Genomic DNA, 19,277 nt, shown 5'->3' with positions numbered 1-19,277 from the left:
ACATCTGAACGCGTTCAAGTGATTTTCTGTGAAATAAAATTGCGAAATCAGAACCGTGTGGTTTAAAATAACTCACTTGGGCAGGGGTCGCTGTTACAAAAGTCTATTTGCACATCATTGCCCTCACATTGCCTTCCACCATGCTGTGGAGCAGGGCTGGCACACAGACGTGTTCTCTGTCTGGTCCCACCACCGCAGGAAACACTGCAGGCACCCCAACTCATCCAAGATGACCATTTTCCATCCACTGGAAAATAATAGAAAATCACCTAAATCTGAATTCTGGTAATCACCATTGACTGTACATATAAGTTCATAAAAGACAGAAGGTCCCTGAAAGCATAATTCAGCTCTTACCAGGACAAGGTCTTTCCTTGCACACTTGTGTTTGGGTGTCTGTGCCCTCACATTGAAACCCATGAAATGCTGGAGGAGGGTTGTTGCACAGCCGGATCCTGGACTGCATGCCTTTACCACAGGTTTCACTGCACTGGCTCCAAGGTAACCAAGACCCCCAGTTTCCAGCCACTATGAGAGTAAAGATCAAATATCACAGGTCTACATTTTATTATCTGCTTACATATTCACTGCAGCACAAAAAGTGTTATCACCAAAGTTCAAAAGTGGTCACTCAACAGTTACAAAATAGAGAAAATGTTTTTGTGTGAAGTCAGAAAGTCATTTTGGGAATCAAAAAGTAAAGAAAATCAAAATTCAATACAAACACATGAGAAGTGCTGCTGTTTATTACATCCCATGTGGTATGACTCTCTCAATTTATATATTAAGTATTTTCTCACCAGGACAGGGTCTGACACTACACATAATGACCTCCACTGCCTTGCCCTCGCACGGCCTGCCTCCATGCTGAGCTGGAGGGTTGCTACAGGTCCGGACTCTGGTTCTGTTGCCCTGCCCACAAGTACGTGAACACTCCTCCCAGACAGACCACTCTGACCAGTTACCATCCACTGCAGACACAAAGAGGAATACATAATATTACTATCTTTGTTTACGTAGGATGAATCCTTTGAATGTGTCCTTTGAGGCAGTCGTACCTGGACAGGGCTTTCCCTGACACGTTCGCGTCTCCAAGTCTGCTCCGACGCAGTGACGGCCTCCATTGGCAGGAAGAGGATTGTTACACTGCCTCAGTCTGGTCTGGGCTCCGACGCCACAGGACACACTGCAAGGACCCCACTCTGCCCACTCTGAGTAGCCTCCATGAACTTCAAAATATGTAACTGAAATTAGCTGTAAGGTATGTCTCAAATCTTAACCTGCAATTTTCACCCTTTTGGGCAAGTATAGATATCCTGCAGTTAATGGGGTTTTCAGTTAGGACTGAAAGCACATTTTTGATTTATTTAATTTTACAGAACACAGAAGGATAAATGCTTCATGCAGAAAAAGATACAATGCAATACAAAATCATGGTGTCGTGAAAAAGCCCAACATACCTTGTACAATGAGAGTAACTCTGACCAGCACTGAGCCAAGCAGATTTCTGGCCACACATTCATACTCAGCCGTGTCCTCCTTTTGGGAGCTGCTGATCCTCAGTGAACCATTCGACAAAGTGGAGAAGTGGTCATTACCCAGTAGGGGGCGGCCCTGACGGGACCACTCTATCATGGGAGTGGGTTCACCATCTGCCTGACAGTTGAGCACAGCAGTGGTGCCAGCATCCACTACCGTCTCAACTGGCTCTACAGTAATGATGGGTGCACCTGCAAGAACACAGTCGTGCTTTAGTTAGTGCTTGTTAAAAAAAATAAAAAAAAGACAAGAAACATTTTTTTTCGTGTGAAATTTGACTGACACAGATAGACCTACTTTGTAAAGTAAGAGTGACACTTCTTTCCAGCACTCCCGCATCATTTGTCGCCACACATATGTAGCTGCCGGCATCTTCACTCTGTATCAACAAAGACGACAATTATTTATATGTGTATGACGCAACTTTATATCAGTACATTTCATCATATACTAAATAGTAACGATGGAAGTCTATCATCATTGTTGGATGAACACTTAATGGAACATTTTATCAAGTGCAATTTTTGTTGGGGACCACAAATTGAGAAGGTGCACATATTTAATGTGACTTATGCCAATGGTCCTAAGGTGGCTGCACACTGTGCAAATTGGTTTGTGGCTTTGCACTGTACAACAAAAATAAACCTCATAGTTCAACTGCTGCCATTAGCTACAGTTACTAACCAACCATTGGAAATTCATTAGAAAATGACACAATCAAAGCTACAATGGCCCCATAACACAGTTATGATTTGTTGAGATCATGACATTTGTGAGCAGTTGTTGAGGAAAGTTTATATTGGTTAACAGAATTGCATAAAAAGTAAAGTAGACATAAGACACATGTATTGTACTGCATATAGAATCCATCTATTATATACACATTTACTGCTTGTGTCTGGCTTTTTGAAATAGACTTCCAGGAGACAGGTGTAGAAGGAATGCACCAGTAAGGGGTTAAAAGCAGACTCAAGTTACCATCTTGCCTTAAAAGTTGTGGTTATTTACAGAAAGTCCAAAGGCTTTCAGAGCCATCTTACCATATATGGAGTATATAAAATATTTCAGGAGAATATAAAAGAGGAAATAACTTTGTCAGTCTGTATCATGATCTGATTTAGGTTTATGTCTCTGTGAGAATAAACAATATTTTGCATCAAGCTCTGCATATTTCTTGAGTATCTGTTTGCCAACTGTACTCCATGATGACTTTTTGGAGAAATAATGGGTAAAATATTAGTACAGTGATACTGTTTGGCCCAGGTCAGGTCTGTCGGGTTTTTGGTACGACACAGTATGTCATGCAGTAAATTGACATATTATATTGGAAAAAATCAACTGTCAGAGGCACAAGTCTCAAGCGTTTTTGTACCACTGTCCCATAGATTGCCAATGAGCCGTTATCCAGTTGGCGAATTCGGTTGCTGATCTGGATGTTGATTCCATTTTTACTCCATTGGATGGTTGGCAGTGGCTCTCCTCGAACTTCACAGTTGAGAATGGCATTACCACCGAGAGGTTCAATACGGCGAGAGTGAAGGTCACCATCAATGATTGGAGGCTCTGGAGAACAGATGATAAGGAAAAGAGAACATCTGGTTTTACCTTACATATAAAACTGGTTTATTTAGAAGAATGTTTATTGTGTAAAGGAGTGAAGACATGAGTTTGGGTTTACCTTTAACATAGACAAAGGACAAAGACTTGATGGTTCCTACACTGTTTTCTGCGACACATGTGTAGGTACCAGAGTCGTCTTTGCTTACTCTCTCAATCACCAGCTCACTGTGGCCATTCATGTGGTCATAGTGAACTATAGCATCAACCAAAAGCCAAGAGAAAAAAAGACTGTTAGAGAATTGGACAGTAGGTGAAAAAGCAATGCATGGTGATACAATGAATACATGGAGAAAAAGACCCGGTTCAGTCATACCTGGGATGATGTTATTATTGAAGGCCCATGTGATTCTGGGTAGGGGGATGCCTTTTACCCCACATGCCAACAGGAGGCGCTCTGCCTTGTTGAGCGACACATCACTGAGAAGCTCAGTGAAGACTGGATGAGTATGAACTGACAGGGTCGCTGTCACACTGTCCTGGCCAACTGGATTAGTGGCAACACAAGTGTAAATGCCAGCATCATTGGGCTGGGGCAGAGAGCGAAGGTTAAGAGAAAGGAGGACAGTGAGAAGGATGAAGGATTTACAAAAAAAGACAAAAGGAAAGGAGTTCTCATGACAATTTTTAATATGACCCATACACTGCTAAAATGGGTGAAATGCACTATAACCTTTACAATAATCAGTACTCTCTCTTTTTGATACATACCTGAGCCATGTCAATCACCAGCTCCCCAGATGGCAGGATGGTATACTCCCCTGCACCTTCTCCAAGTGGAGTGCCATCTTTTTCCCAGGTGAGACTGGGCTGAGGGATGCCTTCTGCTACACATACCAGCTGGGCCTGATTGTTCTCCACCACCACAATCTCCTGTTCTCCAACGCGGATGGAGGGAGGAACTGACAATGATAAAGAAGACATGTAAAGAAACAATATCTTCCTCTCAAGCATTAGTACAGTCATATATGTAAAAGTCTGACTGCTGGACATGTGCAATGAAATAATGCGACGTGATTGAAGTCTTAATGGAGAAGTAAAACAGTTGTATTTCTACAGCGCACAACTGAAGCAGTATGATAGTTAGTGTAATATTAGTGGGGTACCTACTTTGTACAGTAAGGCTCATTTCCAAGCTGGCAGTGCCTGCTGCATTGGCAGCCGTACAAGTGTATCTTCCTGCGTCATTTGGCTGAATGAAGGCGATCTGCAGGGATCCCGAGCTGAGCACCCGCTGACGGACAGACTCACTTAGACGCTGCCCTTCTCTATGCCATGTGACAGACGGAGGAGGAAAGCCTTCAGCTTGGCACTGGAGCGTCACCGAAGAGTCCACAGGTGCAACATACTTCTGTGTCTCGGAGCTGATCAGTGGAGGTACTGCAAAACACAGTGCAAACAGATTGTATGCAATGAAAGGATTTGAACAATGATGGAATTTAAAGTGTGGATGATGTACATGTTACTTATCAGGATACAACACAAAAATGCATGTCAATAGCATCATTATATAAAACATCAGACTACAGTTCTTTCTTTTGAACAGATTTTGAATACATGGAAATAATCAAGTGTGTACCGTACATTGCACTCTGAGTTTGGTCTTGCCCAATGCAGTGCCAGCAAGATTTTGAGCCACACATATGTATGACCCAGAGTCTGATGAAGAAGCTTTGGAGATCTGCAAACTTCCATTAGGAAGTATTGTGAAACTACCACCTAGAAAGAAGCAGAAGGCACCATGTCATGACGGATCACTGACAGTGAATGGCACCCAGAGACAGCGGTAATCACCTGTGTTTGGTATGTTGATGCCTTCCTTCTGCCAAGTAATGGTAGGCCTTGGCGAGCCAGTGGCCCTGCAGGGCAGAGTGATGGGATTATTGAGGATCACATCCAGGGTTGATGGATGGGACTGGATTGCTGGGAGTTCTAATAGGAGGGATCAGAAACAATTGGGTATACAATATTTAATAGATCCATGTTAAACATAGCCACAAAAATGAAAATACCAAGGGGACGGACATTGGAAGATAGAATTGTGCCCACAACCCAAAATGCAAGTGGTTAGTGAAAGTTATATTTCTTTTTTGCCTTTTTCAGAAAGCAATATATCTCTTGATAAACGTGGTTTTACCCTGCACGGTGAGTTGCACATTTCGATGGGTGGAGCCCGCAGCATTCTTCGCTGTGCATGAATATTGTCCCGCATGAAAAAGCTCTGCTGAAGTGATCTGTACTGGACCTGAGAACCAACCAACACCTATGTATTACATACATGTGCTTCAATATTACTTGAAAAAGCATCACAGGTACATCACTCATACTTTTAATGTATCTTCTCATTTATCATCTCGAGTCTTCTCATACTGCTTCAGGTTTACTTATGTCATAAAGAATAAGGAGACAGTAGTAAGCTTGTATTCAGTCATTACTGAATGATCCATGCCAACTTGCCAACGTCTTTGCCATATTTTCCAAGTTTCTGACCTGTTGGCAGGACGATGTATCCTCGTCCCTCTCTGGGGAGTGTCATGCCATCTTTGGTCCAGTGGATGGAGGGCTCTGGGACACCAGATGCAGTACAAGCAATGACCACTGGGGACAGTCTGGTTATTACTAGCTCAGTGGGCTCATCTGCTATAGATGGAGGAACTGTGGACACAAGAACAGCAAGAACGGTTGTAAGGTGGAAAGGAAATGGTTGAATGTGTCCCTTATAAAAGACCCTTTAATAAAATCTGTTGAGCCACTTCACAAAGCAACATTAATGAGCATTAATAACAGAAATACCCTCGATACTTATAAACGTATAAACTATTGCATTACCTACCATTGACATTGAGGTTGATGGATCTAGAGTCTTGTCCTGCCTCATTTGAGACCACACACTTAAACACAGCTGTGTCGTCTACTGTGGGAGCTATAACTACCAGAGAGCCTGAAGAAAGTAATCTGTGGAAATTCAGAGATGGAAAATTCATAATTCAAAGCACTTGTATCGTTTGTTCAACAAAGAAAAGAAATTCAGAAAAAAACTGTTTATGATTATTTTGTAAAAATGTTGTAAAGTAAGCAGAGTACATATTGCATAAAGGGTGTTTAAATTACCCTTATTGTTTTCTTTTCCAGAAATAGGTTTTAATTTTTAAAGTTAGGAAAGAGAGACAGAAAACCTGGATCAACCTGTACATATTCTGGTTCTGGTCAGTGTTGATGGTTCGTCCATTTTTAGTCCAGTTAATGGTGGGCTTGGGGATACCAGTGGCCTCACAAGGCAATGTTGTCTGAACATTGACAATCACTGTTATGTTGTTGCGACTGTCAGTGATGGATGGAGGCACTAAAGCATGGAAGCAATGTTAGGAAAAGTTAAATGACTGAACTTTGGTTTGACTTTACCATTTGCTGTACTTTTCACCACTCACCATACACTTGCAGGTCCACTCTCTTGCGCTGGGTCCCAGCCTGATTTGTTGCCATACACAGGTAGCGACCAGTGTCGGTCACCTGAGCTGACTGAATGTGTAAAGAGCCCTCCTCTTTAAAGGTGTACCTGCAAGCGTGTTTAAAAGCTCAGTGAAATAGTGAAACTAGCAAAATGAAACCAATAGAGGGGATTTCATAGCAGATGCCAATTTGTGTGCTTTACCGAGGGTTGTTTGCTGCCAGTATAGCACCATGTTTCCTCCAGGTGACCCGAGGTGGTGGCACTCCGCTCACTATACATTCAAGCACCGCAGGCTTGCTGATGTGTACTGACACTGTCTGTAAGCCATCTTTTATAGTTGGGGCCACTGAGGAGACAAAAGCACATATTAGAGTTCTTCTTTTTAATGTCTACATTTTCTTCAGCTCTAGAACTAATCACAAATTAGGAGACATGCTTTCCTTTAATTATAAAATTCATATCTGGTGACATATTTATCAATAATCTTTGTGGTGGCTGTCTACATAAAAGCTGTTGCAATACCATTGACAGCCAGGTTAAACTGTCGTGTGGTTTTCCCAGCGACGTTACTCGCCACACAGGTGTACTGAGCTGTGTCACCGAGCTCTGCCATGTTGACCTGTAAATAGCGGCCACCCGACAAGATTCGTACACGAGCAGAAGCCTGCAGGAAGGAAACGAGAAATCCTTTACAAAAATACCTAAGAAATATTGCAGGTATTGTTTTAGTAAGGTTTTGTTTGACTTCTGACCTGCAATGGTTGGCCATCTTTGAGCCAGTTGAGGGTTGGAGGTGGAACGGCATCAGACTTACACTCCAGGGTCACCTGTCTGTTCTGCAGCACCGTCACATCCTGGGGCGCGCTGTCCCCGGCAATGTTAGGGGGAACTGAAAGAGGAATTGTGAGAAGAGAAAGATTTATGCAAATTGACATAGGCTTATCTCTTGAACTTTCTTGATCTCAACTTTGCACATTGCTATGTGTTTGTGTCACACATCAATGTTACCCACCATGCACTCGAACCAAGAAGTCCTTGTCATCATCACCTGCAGGGCTGTTGGCTAAGCAGCTGTATCTTCCTGTGTCCTCCAACTGAGTGAAATTAAGTATGGAAAATGTAGAAATAGTGCACAAAGAAAAGAAAAAAATATGATAAGAGAAGATGCAATGGAAGTATTTGCTATTTTACAAGGAAAGTATAATATTTTTGTAATCAATATTATACCATGTGTTAAACGAGATTTCACTGTAATAATCCCAGATTACAAACCTGCGCTGAGGCCAGTCGGAGCACCTCCCCTCCCCGGAGGAGGCGCAGAGTGTCTGCCTGTGGAAGTGGGCGTCCATCCTTCATCCAGGTCAAAGAAGGAGGTGGGATACCAGTGGCCTCACATACAAGCTCCAAGACATTATTTACAATCACAGACATTTCTGCTGGGACACCAGTGCCCTGGATGTGTGGCGGGTCTGTGAATATGAATCATGAAAAAAAACCCAAACCAAATAAAAATAGTTATTCATGAATCAGAATCTCAATCTTGAGAGTAGAAAATAAAATCTGCATTTTACACACCCAGGACTTTCAGATTGAAGTGGCGGCTCGCTTGACCAGCAGTGTTGTTAGCAATGCAGGTGTAGCGTCCTGTGTTGTTGACCTTTGCCTGGTCAATCTGTAGGGTGGTATTCTGGTTGAGGAGGATGAGGTGGCTATCAGGGAGGACAGGCTCTCCATCTTTAAGCCATGACATGCTGGGTTTTGGTGTCCCATCAGCGACACACAGCAGAGAAACCAGGTTTCCTTTAACTACAGTCACATCCTCTGTGCTCCCTGCCCTATCAAGACCTGCGGGGACTGAACAACATAATTTCATAAAATGTATGTTTTGCTCCTCAGTTTGACAGCAGTTGGTCATAAGATATAGTTAAAACAATTTTTAAAATAAAATGCACAATTTGGCTCCACAACATGCAGTTCACTAGAGTTTGTTAGCTTTCCACCTCACCATACACCTGCAGGTTGTAATGTCTGTTGTCCACTCCAGCCCGGTTTGAGGCCACACACGTATAGCTCCCACCATCAGAAACCTGGATCCGTGTAATTCTAACAGAACAAACATGCAATGTACAAATTTTATGTTTAAGTCTAACCACAGATGCACAGAATCAAACTTTTCCCCACGTAAACATAAGATATTGTTTAAATGAAGGTATGAATGACATCACAGTGCTGTAACCCTAAAACCAACTGGGTTACATTGTAAAAAGAAAATCTATTAATGAAATGTTTTATACAAGTTAACATCACCAGTTATATTATCATTGGCATTCCTGTAATTATAATTATCACATTGAGAGGAGGGACAGTTAAACAAAAAAAAGAAATTGAGGATACTCTGTGTGCCCTGTTCACTGACTTACCGAAGTACCTGTCCAGCAGAGAGGAGTCGTATGTGGGAGGAAACAGGCAGAGGGAGGCCATTTCTCAGCCAGTTGAGCTGAGGCAGGGGAGAGCCTGTAGCAACACACTCAATATTGACAGAACTATCCAGAACTGCTGTCAGCTCTTGCAGACTCTCACTGTTGCTCTCAATTACAGGAGGCACTGGGAAACCAAGCACAAAGCACCTCAATGAGAAACTGTTTGTACCACATGACATGTCGAAATGTGCCTCTGTAAACGTATTAGGACCCACCATACACATTGAGATTGAATATTCTGTCTTCCTCTCCAGCAGCATTGGTGGCCACACAAGTGTACTTGCCACTGTCTGTGGTGTGAGCTCGGCTCACCGTCAGTGTGCGGCCATCCGGGCTGATCCTGATCATATACAAACAACAGGAGTTTGTAGATGTTTTATATGTTGATGATGGAAGCATTATTAATGCCTCAATCACATAATCAAATTGTGAAACTATCAATTTGATTTATATGGGACACTTGATGTAGGTTGGAACAATTCAAAGTGCGTCACAGGGAGAGCAATACAACGATAATAAGACAAAAGAAGGGAAGACAATGAAACAGAAAAAAAGACAGCATTGAAAACTAAGGCATTTTACGAGGAGTGAATATACACGATATTCAGAAATTCTAAATAAGTGCAATTTCCATGCTTCAATGTGATGTATTTGGTTTGGCATACTGTCAGGTTTTTTGATCTGCAATTTAATTTGTTTTATTTTTATTTGAATTTTTTACCTTAGCTCTTTGTGTCCAATATTATTAATGGCTTCTCCATCTTTCAACCACTGGATGGTCGGAGGCGGCGTCCCCTGTACTCGACAAATTAGCTGGATGCTCTCATTAAGGAGAACTCCCACTTCACTGGGCATCTCTGATCCAGAGATACTTGGAGGAACTGAACAATGAATTTGTTTCATGTTAGTTAGCTGTAAGCCACACACTCGGAAAATGTTACTGCCAAAAACTGGATCGTTGGTAAGATTACATTTAAAGTGCAAAATAAAATATACAAGGTAAAACAAACATTTTACAATTGTTTTCAATATATATCAAATCCATTTATTTCATGCAGTAGATGCATGCATTTTACTGACAGATGGCCCTGACACAAAGGTGATGTGTGTACCTTGTATGTTGAGGTGGTAGTTCTTGCGTGCTTTGCCCTCCACATTAGAGGCCACACAAGCATAAGTGCCACTGTCAGACAGCTGTGACCGTGCAATCTGCAGTTTGCTGCCGCCTGAAAAGATGTGCATCTCCAGAGACTCTGAAATCTCTAAAGGAAATAAGCAATGTGTTTTGTAAAAACAGATTATTACTAAAATCAAAGAAAAGTTATCCAAAGCTGATTCTTTATAAAAAAAAAACAAGCAGGTTTCTTCCAATGGATTCTTTCTTATTGTTTTTGCACATGTATACATAATGCAGAACAGAGAGTTAATATACTGCAAATGAAAGAAACAACTCTTGTGTTTTGCATGTTGCCAATAAAATCTTTCAGCCTCGCTTACATAGATCTAATTACCTATGGGACGACCATTTTTCAGCCAAGTCAGACTGGGTGGGGGGATTCCCGTAGCATCACAGGCAAAGGTCACTGGGTTACTGATGGTTTCCACAACAGTTTCCTCTCCTGGACCATCTATACTCGGAGGTACTAAAGACAAGACAAGTTAAAAAGTGTTGTCTGATTGTATGCCATGTGATTTTTTTTTTTTTTGGCTGAAATTAATTCAAGAATATCCTACCATAGATATTCAAGTGGAAGTTCTTGTCTACTTGTCCAGCAACATTAGAGGCCATGCAAACATACTGTCCTGTATCAGACACCTGAAGAAAAGAGGTAAATGAGATATTATATATAAACATAAACACAGACATACATACATACATGCCAAATAGATGAACACAATGGTAAAGGCAGAGATCAAGAAAGAAACCACAAGGTGTCCATGCCTCTCACACCTCTGAGCTTTTAATCTGGAGGATTCGTCCCTCAGATAGTATATGTAAGTTGGGACTTTCTGTCACCACTCTGCCGTTCTTGTACCAGGTGATGGTGGGAGGAGGGATGGCATTGGATTCACATTCCAGAGTCACTGATTTCCCAACAAGTATGTTCACAACCACGGGAGAGTCACCTGTATTATCCCGAATGCTGGGAGGAACTGCAGGGCAGAGGAGCAAAGAAGACATTTACCTTTAAAGTTAGTAGTACCGTACTTGTATATACAATACTTGTTTATACATACCAAAAACTGTGAGATGGATGTGTTTGTGTGCCTCTCCCGCGGCATTCATTGCCACACAAGTGCATTTTCCTGCATCCGATACTCTCGCTTTTAGTATCTGTAAGGTACGACCACCTGAACGCACAAGTGACCATGAAGACATTTTCAGAATCCAATGTAACTTTGTTTTTATCTTGATCATTGCTGATTAAAATGCTTATGATACAATTAGAATAATTAAAAAGTACCTGGCATGATGAGGGCATTGGCATTGGCCTGAATGGGGCCCTTGTCATTTAGCCAGCTGAGTGTGGGAGGAGGAAAGCCGGTAGCTTCACAGGATAGAGACACAAAGTTGTTCACCACCACTGTCACATTCTCAGGACTCAGGCCGATAATTGAAGGTGGCACTGAAAGAAGGAAATCAGGAAAAATTCAAAATGAAAGATTTTAAATCTGTGTATCCATCCATCCATCCATCCATCATCTTAAATCTTAGTGTATAAAATAACATAATAACAATAAAATAACGTAATTCCTACAACCTACCATGAACATTGAGATTAAAGAATTTCTCTGCAGTCCCTGCCACGTTGTCAGCCACGCATGCATAGCGCCCTGTGTCAGACAGCTGAGAGGTCAGCACCTGGTGGGGAATATATCGACTGTAACAAAGCAATAATACAGAGCAATTTTCTTTGTCTGATCAAATCATGTCTGCTCTTGTTTTGTCCTCTTCCATAAGTGTCTTAACATTGTTCTGGGATTCGATAAGCGTATTCATTCTGCAAATCTTGACAAAAGGAACATGCAGTGAGTAAAGCAGAAGTTAAAAATAAAATTAGGTTTAAATGAATGTTTAATTGATCTGAGTTTCCTGGTTTTTACCTGAAGTACTCGTCCATTGGACGTAATTCGATATGGACCATTGGAGGTGATTGGATGGCCATCCTTAAACCAGCTGATCTTCGGGGTGGGGTTTCCATCTGCATGGCAGGCCATCTGTGTAGTTTTGTTGAGCATGACGATGACTTCATCAGTCACCTCGCTGTCTGCGCCTCGTATGGTTGGAGGTACTGGGAGAAGACAGATGTATATACACTATGAGGTACAGTTACATATATGGAGACTTGAAAAAGCTTTTGTGCTACAAACAAAAGTTTTTACTCACGCAACACTCTGACATCATACTGTATAGAGTCCTCTCCGGCTTCGTTGATGGCCACACATGTGTACCTGCCTGAGTCCTCAGCCTGAGCTCTAGGTACCTGTAACACCCGCCCACCTTTAAGTGAAACAGAGAGATTGGTATGGTTTTGTTCTTTCTTTGTTTTCCCTCTTTCTTTGTTTTATGAAATTGTTTTCCATTTTCTGTCACCTGGCAGGATCAGAACTTTGTCATTTGATGTTAGCAGTTGTCCATCTTTGTACCAGGTGAGTGTCGGGGGTGGCACAGCGTTGGTCTCACAGTAGAGTGAGATGGGATTGTTAAGTATCACCTCTCGGGCGTCACCTCCAATACCTGGAGGAAATGTGGTATCACTATTTCCACCAGGCCGGCTGAAAGTAGGTGGAACTGAGCAGAAGGAGGAAATAAAGAGAAACATATCGTGTGAATTCTACTTTGAGCATTTTTTTTTTATAAACATTGTTCTTAGTGTTAGGTGGTTAGTTTAAAGTTCAGTTCTTTTCGAAGAGATCACTGCAGTAATTAGGAACAATCTCAGTTAACACATCAGCAGTAGTCAACCCAGTTCACCTTGTATATTTACATCAAAGTCCTTCTCATCCTCTCCAGCTATGTTGGTGGCTACACAGGTGTAGCGGCCCGTATCTGACACCTGAGCGTGCTTGATCAGGACAATACGACCGTTGGCTGTAATGGACACATGTTCATCTGTCCTCAGGACCTGTGGATTGTCATCATTCAAAAAAAAAAAAAAAAGTTGGTGTTTTCCCTTTTGGTCTGAAAAAAAAAATGTCTGCCATATTTAAAATGAAGTTGAGCAATGTGAACAACTACCTGTCCATCCTTATACCACTGCAGTGCTGGGGTGGGAAAGGCCTGAGCTACACACTCCAGGGTCAGGGTAGAATTCACTTTGATCTTCACTTCTTTAGGAGCCAGTCCTTCCCCAGGGATGTCATTTTTATTGATCTGAGGAGGGACTGTAGTAAAAAAAAAAAAAAAGCAACACATACCATAGGTTATTGTATAAAGATAATTCACTGTTTTTATCTAGTTCTATTACTTATAAAAGTTACACATTGCAGAAATGGAAGTTCAGTTTCGTGCTAATATACCTTTGTTGTCGTTGACATTAATATATGTCCAGACTCATTTGATTCATATTTCAAAATATGAAGCAAAATCTGTTATGGAATTGAATAAAAACATCAAGCTAACTAACATTACATTTTGCAAAATATACACGAGTCCATCACCATGTATTCATCCTTGAACCTTCATCATTTATGCTATTTAAAACACTTTCCTCAAATGCTTTGAATCAGCCACCCTGACCTCCAACCACCACCACTATTCGAACTCATCCAAGCCACCAGGGACTCTTCATCTTCAATTTGGAAGACTGGATCAATTCCTGGTCTGATTCAGTCTCAGTACACCTCCAAACTCAGTAACATTACTTGTAAATGCGAACATGGAAAAAGAAATACTTTAAGGCAGTGATTCTCAAATGGTGGTACTTGTGGTATATGAGCTCCCTTGCGGTGTCTGGGGACAAGTCATAAATGTATTCTTTATACATCCAATATCTATTTTTTTTTTTAAATACATAAAAATATCAAAAAGTACAACGTTTTGAATGAATTGTGAACTGTTCATCGCTAATAGAGGGAGCCTCCACCACTGTTTGTTGAGATCAGCCATAAGGTGGTACTTGGAGACCTCAATATTTTCTTAGGTGGTACACACTAAAGGTTTGTAAATATGGTATTAATTCTTGTAGATGACAGGATAATGTCTTCATAATGTATCGACGAAATTTGCCTTATTGCTTAAAAACTTGTTTTTGATGACAATATTGGTCATTAATAGTATATAAAACATTACAGGTTGGACCACTGCTGCTTTTGTTTATGAAAATGGCAAATATTCTGGTTGGTATCATTTCAATGTTGAAAATCTTAACGTATAAAACTATAAACTACATGAACAGGCTGTTCTTCATTTTAGCTAGCAGAGGCAAATTGATATAATTCAGAAAACATTCCAATTAGCATATGACTAGAATGTTGTGTAGTGTTCAGGATTTATGAAGTTAATTTATATTGTTGTGTTCTGTTGTAGTGGATAGTTTCCACATCAGTTCTGCAAGGTCTCCTTGGAATTTACTGTTATAACAAACCCAGGTGTTCCTATTGTTTTATTCATTTATTGAATCAATGTGTAAAATGTGCAATCTTACGTCACACTTTTTATATGACTTGAGAATATGTGATGCCCCTGACTACTTCTAACCTCTGACCTCTGACCTGATTAATGGCCTCTTCATCATCCTCCTGTCTCCACGTGACTGTTGGCAGAAGTTGGCGCTCTTTAAGGGAAAAGACTCTTCAAACGTACTGATGAATACAACTGTATTTTAAGTGGTCTTGTATTAACTGAAATGTGTGACAGCTTTAATAATAGGCTGCATCTTGACACTTTAACTAAGAGCAGTGACAAGTGTTCTTCGATCTTGTGTTTTCTTTTTTGCTATTAAAGTTTATAATGTGTTTTCTAAGGAGTGTTGGAGCCTATTCCACCAGTTAGCTTCTGTCATGTGTTTTATTGATTGCTAAAGCCATCTCCAAACAGATGTCTGCAGAGCTACTACTAAAATCAAACAAACAATTTGAGGAATGCAGTACTGGTAAATATTGCTAGTTTTGATAGAGCCTAATATAGCTGAGTACCTTTTATGATTTTTATTGCATGTAACAAGATTTATAATCTCATACAATCTGAAAAACATCAGATGCTACCAATGATAATTTTTTTTAGCACCCTTCAATTTAGCTTAGAAACTGTTATTATTCATTAAAGTGGAAAAAACACCCCTTCTGAAACAAAACTTTGGTCTGCCAACATTTCTTCGAAACTATTACATGTCACCCATTAGATGAGGTCACTTTTAACATAATTAAAAACAAAAACAAACTTTGAGCTATCCAAGGTATTTATAGTACTTTTTGGAAAATGTGTTGTATATTGTAGCACCAGAATTGTAACAGAAACAATACATATAATATAAGTCCTTGTTACTGGCCAAATGTTTTATTCCCATGTGAATTCAACATGTTTTAAAGCCCCATTACTGTTGATCTGATCAACATACAGTCATCTCAGCGCAATGAAACCCAACACACCTTTTCATACTCCTCATAATAGAGAGACCGTACAACTGATCAAATGAGTGGATTATTTAGGTTCTTCTTGTTTGATTGAACTTGAAACTGTGTTACGCTTTAAAATGGTGACCATTACTGAAAAAGGAAAGCATGCTTTTGTTTTAATTGACCAATATACTTCACGTGCAGTGATTTATTTGATGTTATTTCAATCTCTTCTGCTGCAGAGTATGCAGTATTTCCTATGTATTATATGGACCTGACTTTATTTCTCACAGATATTACTGATGCTGTGATAATGTTGATGTAATAAAGAACATCAAATGTTACAATAAGTAACAATTATTTGCATTTATTTAGTCTTTGAAGTCAAAAGCTACATACAAAGCAAAGATACATAACATTAAAGAAAACTGCAACCATGGACATAATACTATGCTAATATTTTTATTAAAAACTGTACTATCACAAAGATAGACAGAGAGGTCTTCATTTTGCTTCACATTACCTAAGATAAATACAGTAAATAAATGTCCTGTGAGGAAGTTCTGTTTATGAGAGTTCAGAGATGGTCCGAGAGAACATATGGTTATAGCAGCAAAGCCATACTACACAAGAGATTTACTCTCCTGGGATACTGATTGGAAGTCTGCCATCTTTTTTTTGTCTCATAAGCAGTCAGCATGAAATGAAGACCTCCATTCGGGAATACGTAAGAAATGACCGTCTCGTTGATTCTCTAATATTCAACAGATTCAGAAAAAAAGCAAGAGATCCCTTAAATGTGATCACTGAGGTGTCCATACATCCTCTCACGAGCAAAGGTTGAAGAAAAGAGTACAGGAAGAGTAGACTAGAGTTTCCTTCATCATGTGTTACAGAAAGGTGCCAGCTAATGTGAAAGGGAGGGTTTACATGATAGTGGTGATATGTGCTATTCCGTATGCTATGGTGGAACTGACCAAAAGACAATAAACGGAGCTAAACTGGAGGTGGCAAAGCTGGAAATGATGAGGTTTTATCTGAGAGTGAGCTGAATGGATATTAATGAATATATTAGAGGGGCAGGTCATATTGGACAGTTTATCATTAAAGTCATAGAGTCATAAAGTCATAGAAACAAGGTTGTGGTGGTTTGGTCATGTATGAAGGAGAGATAATTGCTATATACAGAACAGGATGCTGAGGATTAAGCTGAATAGAAGAGGAAAGCCAGCCAGGAGGTAAATGATTGCAGATGAGGACATGCAAGAAAAACAGTCTACAACCAAAACCAAAAAAAAAATCACAAAAGTAATATTTAAAAAAGAAAATAAGGCAATAACATAACTTCAAATAGCACCATTATGTATTTTTCTCCTTGCTCAAAGTGCTTTAGTTTATCTGTAACATTCACTCTGGACAGGCAACTGTCAACAACCCAACGCTTGGTCAATTCTGAATTGACAGGTTCAGTTACATTCTACCTGTAAGTAAAGCGTATACATTTTTCAAGGATATCTTATCTCTTGAGAATAGTCTGTAACTATAACTTAATTTAGAGAATTTAAATTATCGAAGCAATTACTCATCTTTCACATTTAAAAAAAAGAAGTGCAACAATGCTAACATAACCTCTTGTTGTCACTTTGTTTAGATTTTAATAAAAAAACCCACATATAATCGGTTTTGGGTGCAAGTTGTGTTTTAGTATTATGCTAGCTTTGTTGTAAATTTGGAAAAAATCAGGGTCAGATTTGCTAAAATTGAAACATCATATATGTGGAATAAAGGTATGTATAGGTATAGGCAAAGGATATATTTATCCCATATCAATACATACTGTATGTGTATAGGTATAAATGCATGTTTACAAAAGAGAAGCACAGAAAGACTGATGTACCACACGGCCAATCCCAACCTGCGTGAAAGCACAGAGTTTTGATACTGCAGAGCTCATGTTGTATTCTTGTTCCTTGTGAAGAAAGATACAGCGTGTTCACGTAGATGCAGGAGTCTCACCATAAACCTTGACCTCATAGTGCTTCAGTGTTTCCCCAGCCTCATTAGTGGCCACACAGGTATACCTCCCAGCATCCTCTTCTTTCGCATTCAGAATCTGCAGTGTTCGCCCTCCTGCAAAAGCAAGGGTAAAAAAAAATAAAGTACTACGTCGACGGAAATCGCAACCGTTAACGTTTTTTTCACTGTCCACTATGATCGCAAACCTGGTAGGACTCGGACATTTCGCCTGGATTCAAATGGCGTGCCGTCTTTTAGCCAAGTGATGAAAGCGGGAGGGTAAGATTGGACTTCACAAACCAGTGAGGTGGGGCTGCTTAGGGTTACCGTGACCTCCTCTGCAGAGCTGTCGGGGCCAGACCCAGCAATGGTGGGAGAAACTGGAACAAGAAGGCGTCGGATATACACAGCAGTCACATCACAAGAAGACCTGCACTGCAGCAGAAAAGCTTGATTTATTTGGAAAAACTTTTCTGAACAGGTTCGTCTTTGTACCCAGGACATTGAGGTTGAAATGTCGGCTGCGGTCTCCTGCACTGTTAGATGCCAGGCAGCTGTACCTGCCCGTGTCTCCAACCTGGGCTACAGAAATTTGTAGAAAACGACCGTGAGACAAAATCTGGTGCCGCCTGTCAGGCACGAACAACTGCCCGTCCTTCAGCCATTTAATCTCTGGTGCTGGATTTCCTAAATAATTAAAAAGGAAAAATTAGAAGATTGGCAATGTACTGATTTTATGTAGTGTGACAGATATTAAAGACCAACAACAAGCTGATCACGTAAATTACCTGACGCTTCACAAGTGAGAGTGACGTTGTGTTTCTCCTTCACTTTGGTATCCACCAGAGTTCCCTCCTCCACAATAGTTGGAGGGACTGCCAATCAAAAAAACAAACAAACATAAAACCCCAAAAAACTAAATTACAGTGTCTCCTCAAGTTCTATGCAAATATAAATGTCTAAAGAAATTCTACATATTTCAGTTGGCACAGTGACTTTAAACAAGAAAACAACAACCATTGATATGGAAGGTGCTCTTACCGAGGATGACGACATCAAAGCTTTTCCTCTCCTCTCCAGCACTATTAGAAACAATACAAGTGTACCTCCCAGCATCCTCCACTGCGGCATGCATGAGACGCAAACTGCGTCCCCCTGCAAAATAACAAAATGAAATGAGAAACATTTATTTTGGCATTGCGCAAAGCCCCTAAAAAGTAGTTTTCCATGAAAACAATTATCCAAATAGGGTGTGATCATTTTTTTTAACCTGTTGAAAATCGATCACTCTTAAAAAAATAAGGGGAAAAAAGGCAATTTAACATGAAGAATTTAACCTTTGTGGCACACAGCTGTGAAAACATCCAAATCAAAACGTCATTGCGGTTGATGTAATTTATTATTGGAAATGTCTCGATATAATATTTACTATTCCTATACACTACAAAGATAATCATACTGCATCCATCTGAAGGTAATGTCACTCCATGATTACAGATTGATTTGGAAGTAGCTAAAGAAATCTCCTAAAAATACAGTTACATGTAACTGTAAATGTCAGCCACCAGCTTCTACGATCTTTTTACAGCTCATTGTGGTGATGAATCATAACTGAT

General features: G+C 40.3%; 1 protein-coding gene across 2 annotated transcripts in view; it reads right to left on the bottom strand.

Annotated features, from left to right (window-relative positions):
- The window catches only part of hmcn1 (hemicentin 1), a 95,075-nt gene that overhangs the window by 9,035 nt on the left and 66,763 nt on the right, over nt 1-19,277 (bottom strand). For both annotated transcript variants that reach the window (XM_080506134.1, XM_080506135.1), the window contains exons 47-91: nt 18,703-18,816; nt 18,450-18,536; nt 18,157-18,348; nt 17,868-18,041; nt 17,662-17,775; nt 13,328-13,473; nt 13,064-13,214; nt 12,683-12,880; nt 12,476-12,589; nt 12,193-12,380; nt 11,854-11,950; nt 11,553-11,714; nt 11,326-11,439; nt 11,039-11,241; nt 10,822-10,903; nt 10,599-10,730; nt 10,200-10,349; nt 9,809-9,968; nt 9,303-9,427; nt 9,028-9,211; nt 8,613-8,710; nt 8,183-8,461; nt 7,880-8,076; nt 7,620-7,701; nt 7,360-7,496; nt 7,130-7,271; nt 6,809-6,953; nt 6,585-6,712; nt 6,343-6,499; nt 5,990-6,111; nt 5,647-5,811; nt 5,294-5,401; nt 4,951-5,088; nt 4,741-4,875; nt 4,267-4,536; nt 3,868-4,058; nt 3,473-3,686; nt 3,218-3,352; nt 2,912-3,102; nt 1,837-1,918; nt 1,461-1,730; nt 1,059-1,229; nt 801-971; nt 358-528; nt 77-247 (exon numbers count right to left, since the gene is read on the bottom strand). In XM_080506134.1, coding sequence (XP_080362260.1) covers nt 77-247; nt 358-528; nt 801-971; nt 1,059-1,229; nt 1,461-1,730; nt 1,837-1,918; nt 2,912-3,102; nt 3,218-3,352; nt 3,473-3,686; nt 3,868-4,058; nt 4,267-4,536; nt 4,741-4,875; nt 4,951-5,088; nt 5,294-5,401; nt 5,647-5,811; nt 5,990-6,111; nt 6,343-6,499; nt 6,585-6,712; nt 6,809-6,953; nt 7,130-7,271; nt 7,360-7,496; nt 7,620-7,701; nt 7,880-8,076; nt 8,183-8,461; nt 8,613-8,710; nt 9,028-9,211; nt 9,303-9,427; nt 9,809-9,968; nt 10,200-10,349; nt 10,599-10,730; nt 10,822-10,903; nt 11,039-11,241; nt 11,326-11,439; nt 11,553-11,714; nt 11,854-11,950; nt 12,193-12,380; nt 12,476-12,589; nt 12,683-12,880; nt 13,064-13,214; nt 13,328-13,473; nt 17,662-17,775; nt 17,868-18,041; nt 18,157-18,348; nt 18,450-18,536; nt 18,703-18,816 — 6,957 coding nt within the window. The remainder of the gene's footprint in view (nt 1-76; nt 248-357; nt 529-800; nt 972-1,058; nt 1,230-1,460; nt 1,731-1,836; nt 1,919-2,911; nt 3,103-3,217; nt 3,353-3,472; nt 3,687-3,867; nt 4,059-4,266; nt 4,537-4,740; nt 4,876-4,950; nt 5,089-5,293; nt 5,402-5,646; nt 5,812-5,989; nt 6,112-6,342; nt 6,500-6,584; nt 6,713-6,808; nt 6,954-7,129; nt 7,272-7,359; nt 7,497-7,619; nt 7,702-7,879; nt 8,077-8,182; nt 8,462-8,612; nt 8,711-9,027; nt 9,212-9,302; nt 9,428-9,808; nt 9,969-10,199; nt 10,350-10,598; nt 10,731-10,821; nt 10,904-11,038; nt 11,242-11,325; nt 11,440-11,552; nt 11,715-11,853; nt 11,951-12,192; nt 12,381-12,475; nt 12,590-12,682; nt 12,881-13,063; nt 13,215-13,327; nt 13,474-17,661; nt 17,776-17,867; nt 18,042-18,156; nt 18,349-18,449; nt 18,537-18,702; nt 18,817-19,277) is intronic.

The sequence above is a fragment of the Blennius ocellaris genome (assembly GCF_963422515.1).
Source record: "Blennius ocellaris genome assembly, chromosome: 12".
Lineage (NCBI taxonomy): Eukaryota > Metazoa > Chordata > Actinopteri > Blenniiformes > Blenniidae > Blennius > Blennius ocellaris.
This window is presented reverse-complemented; position numbering and strand designations above follow the sequence as displayed.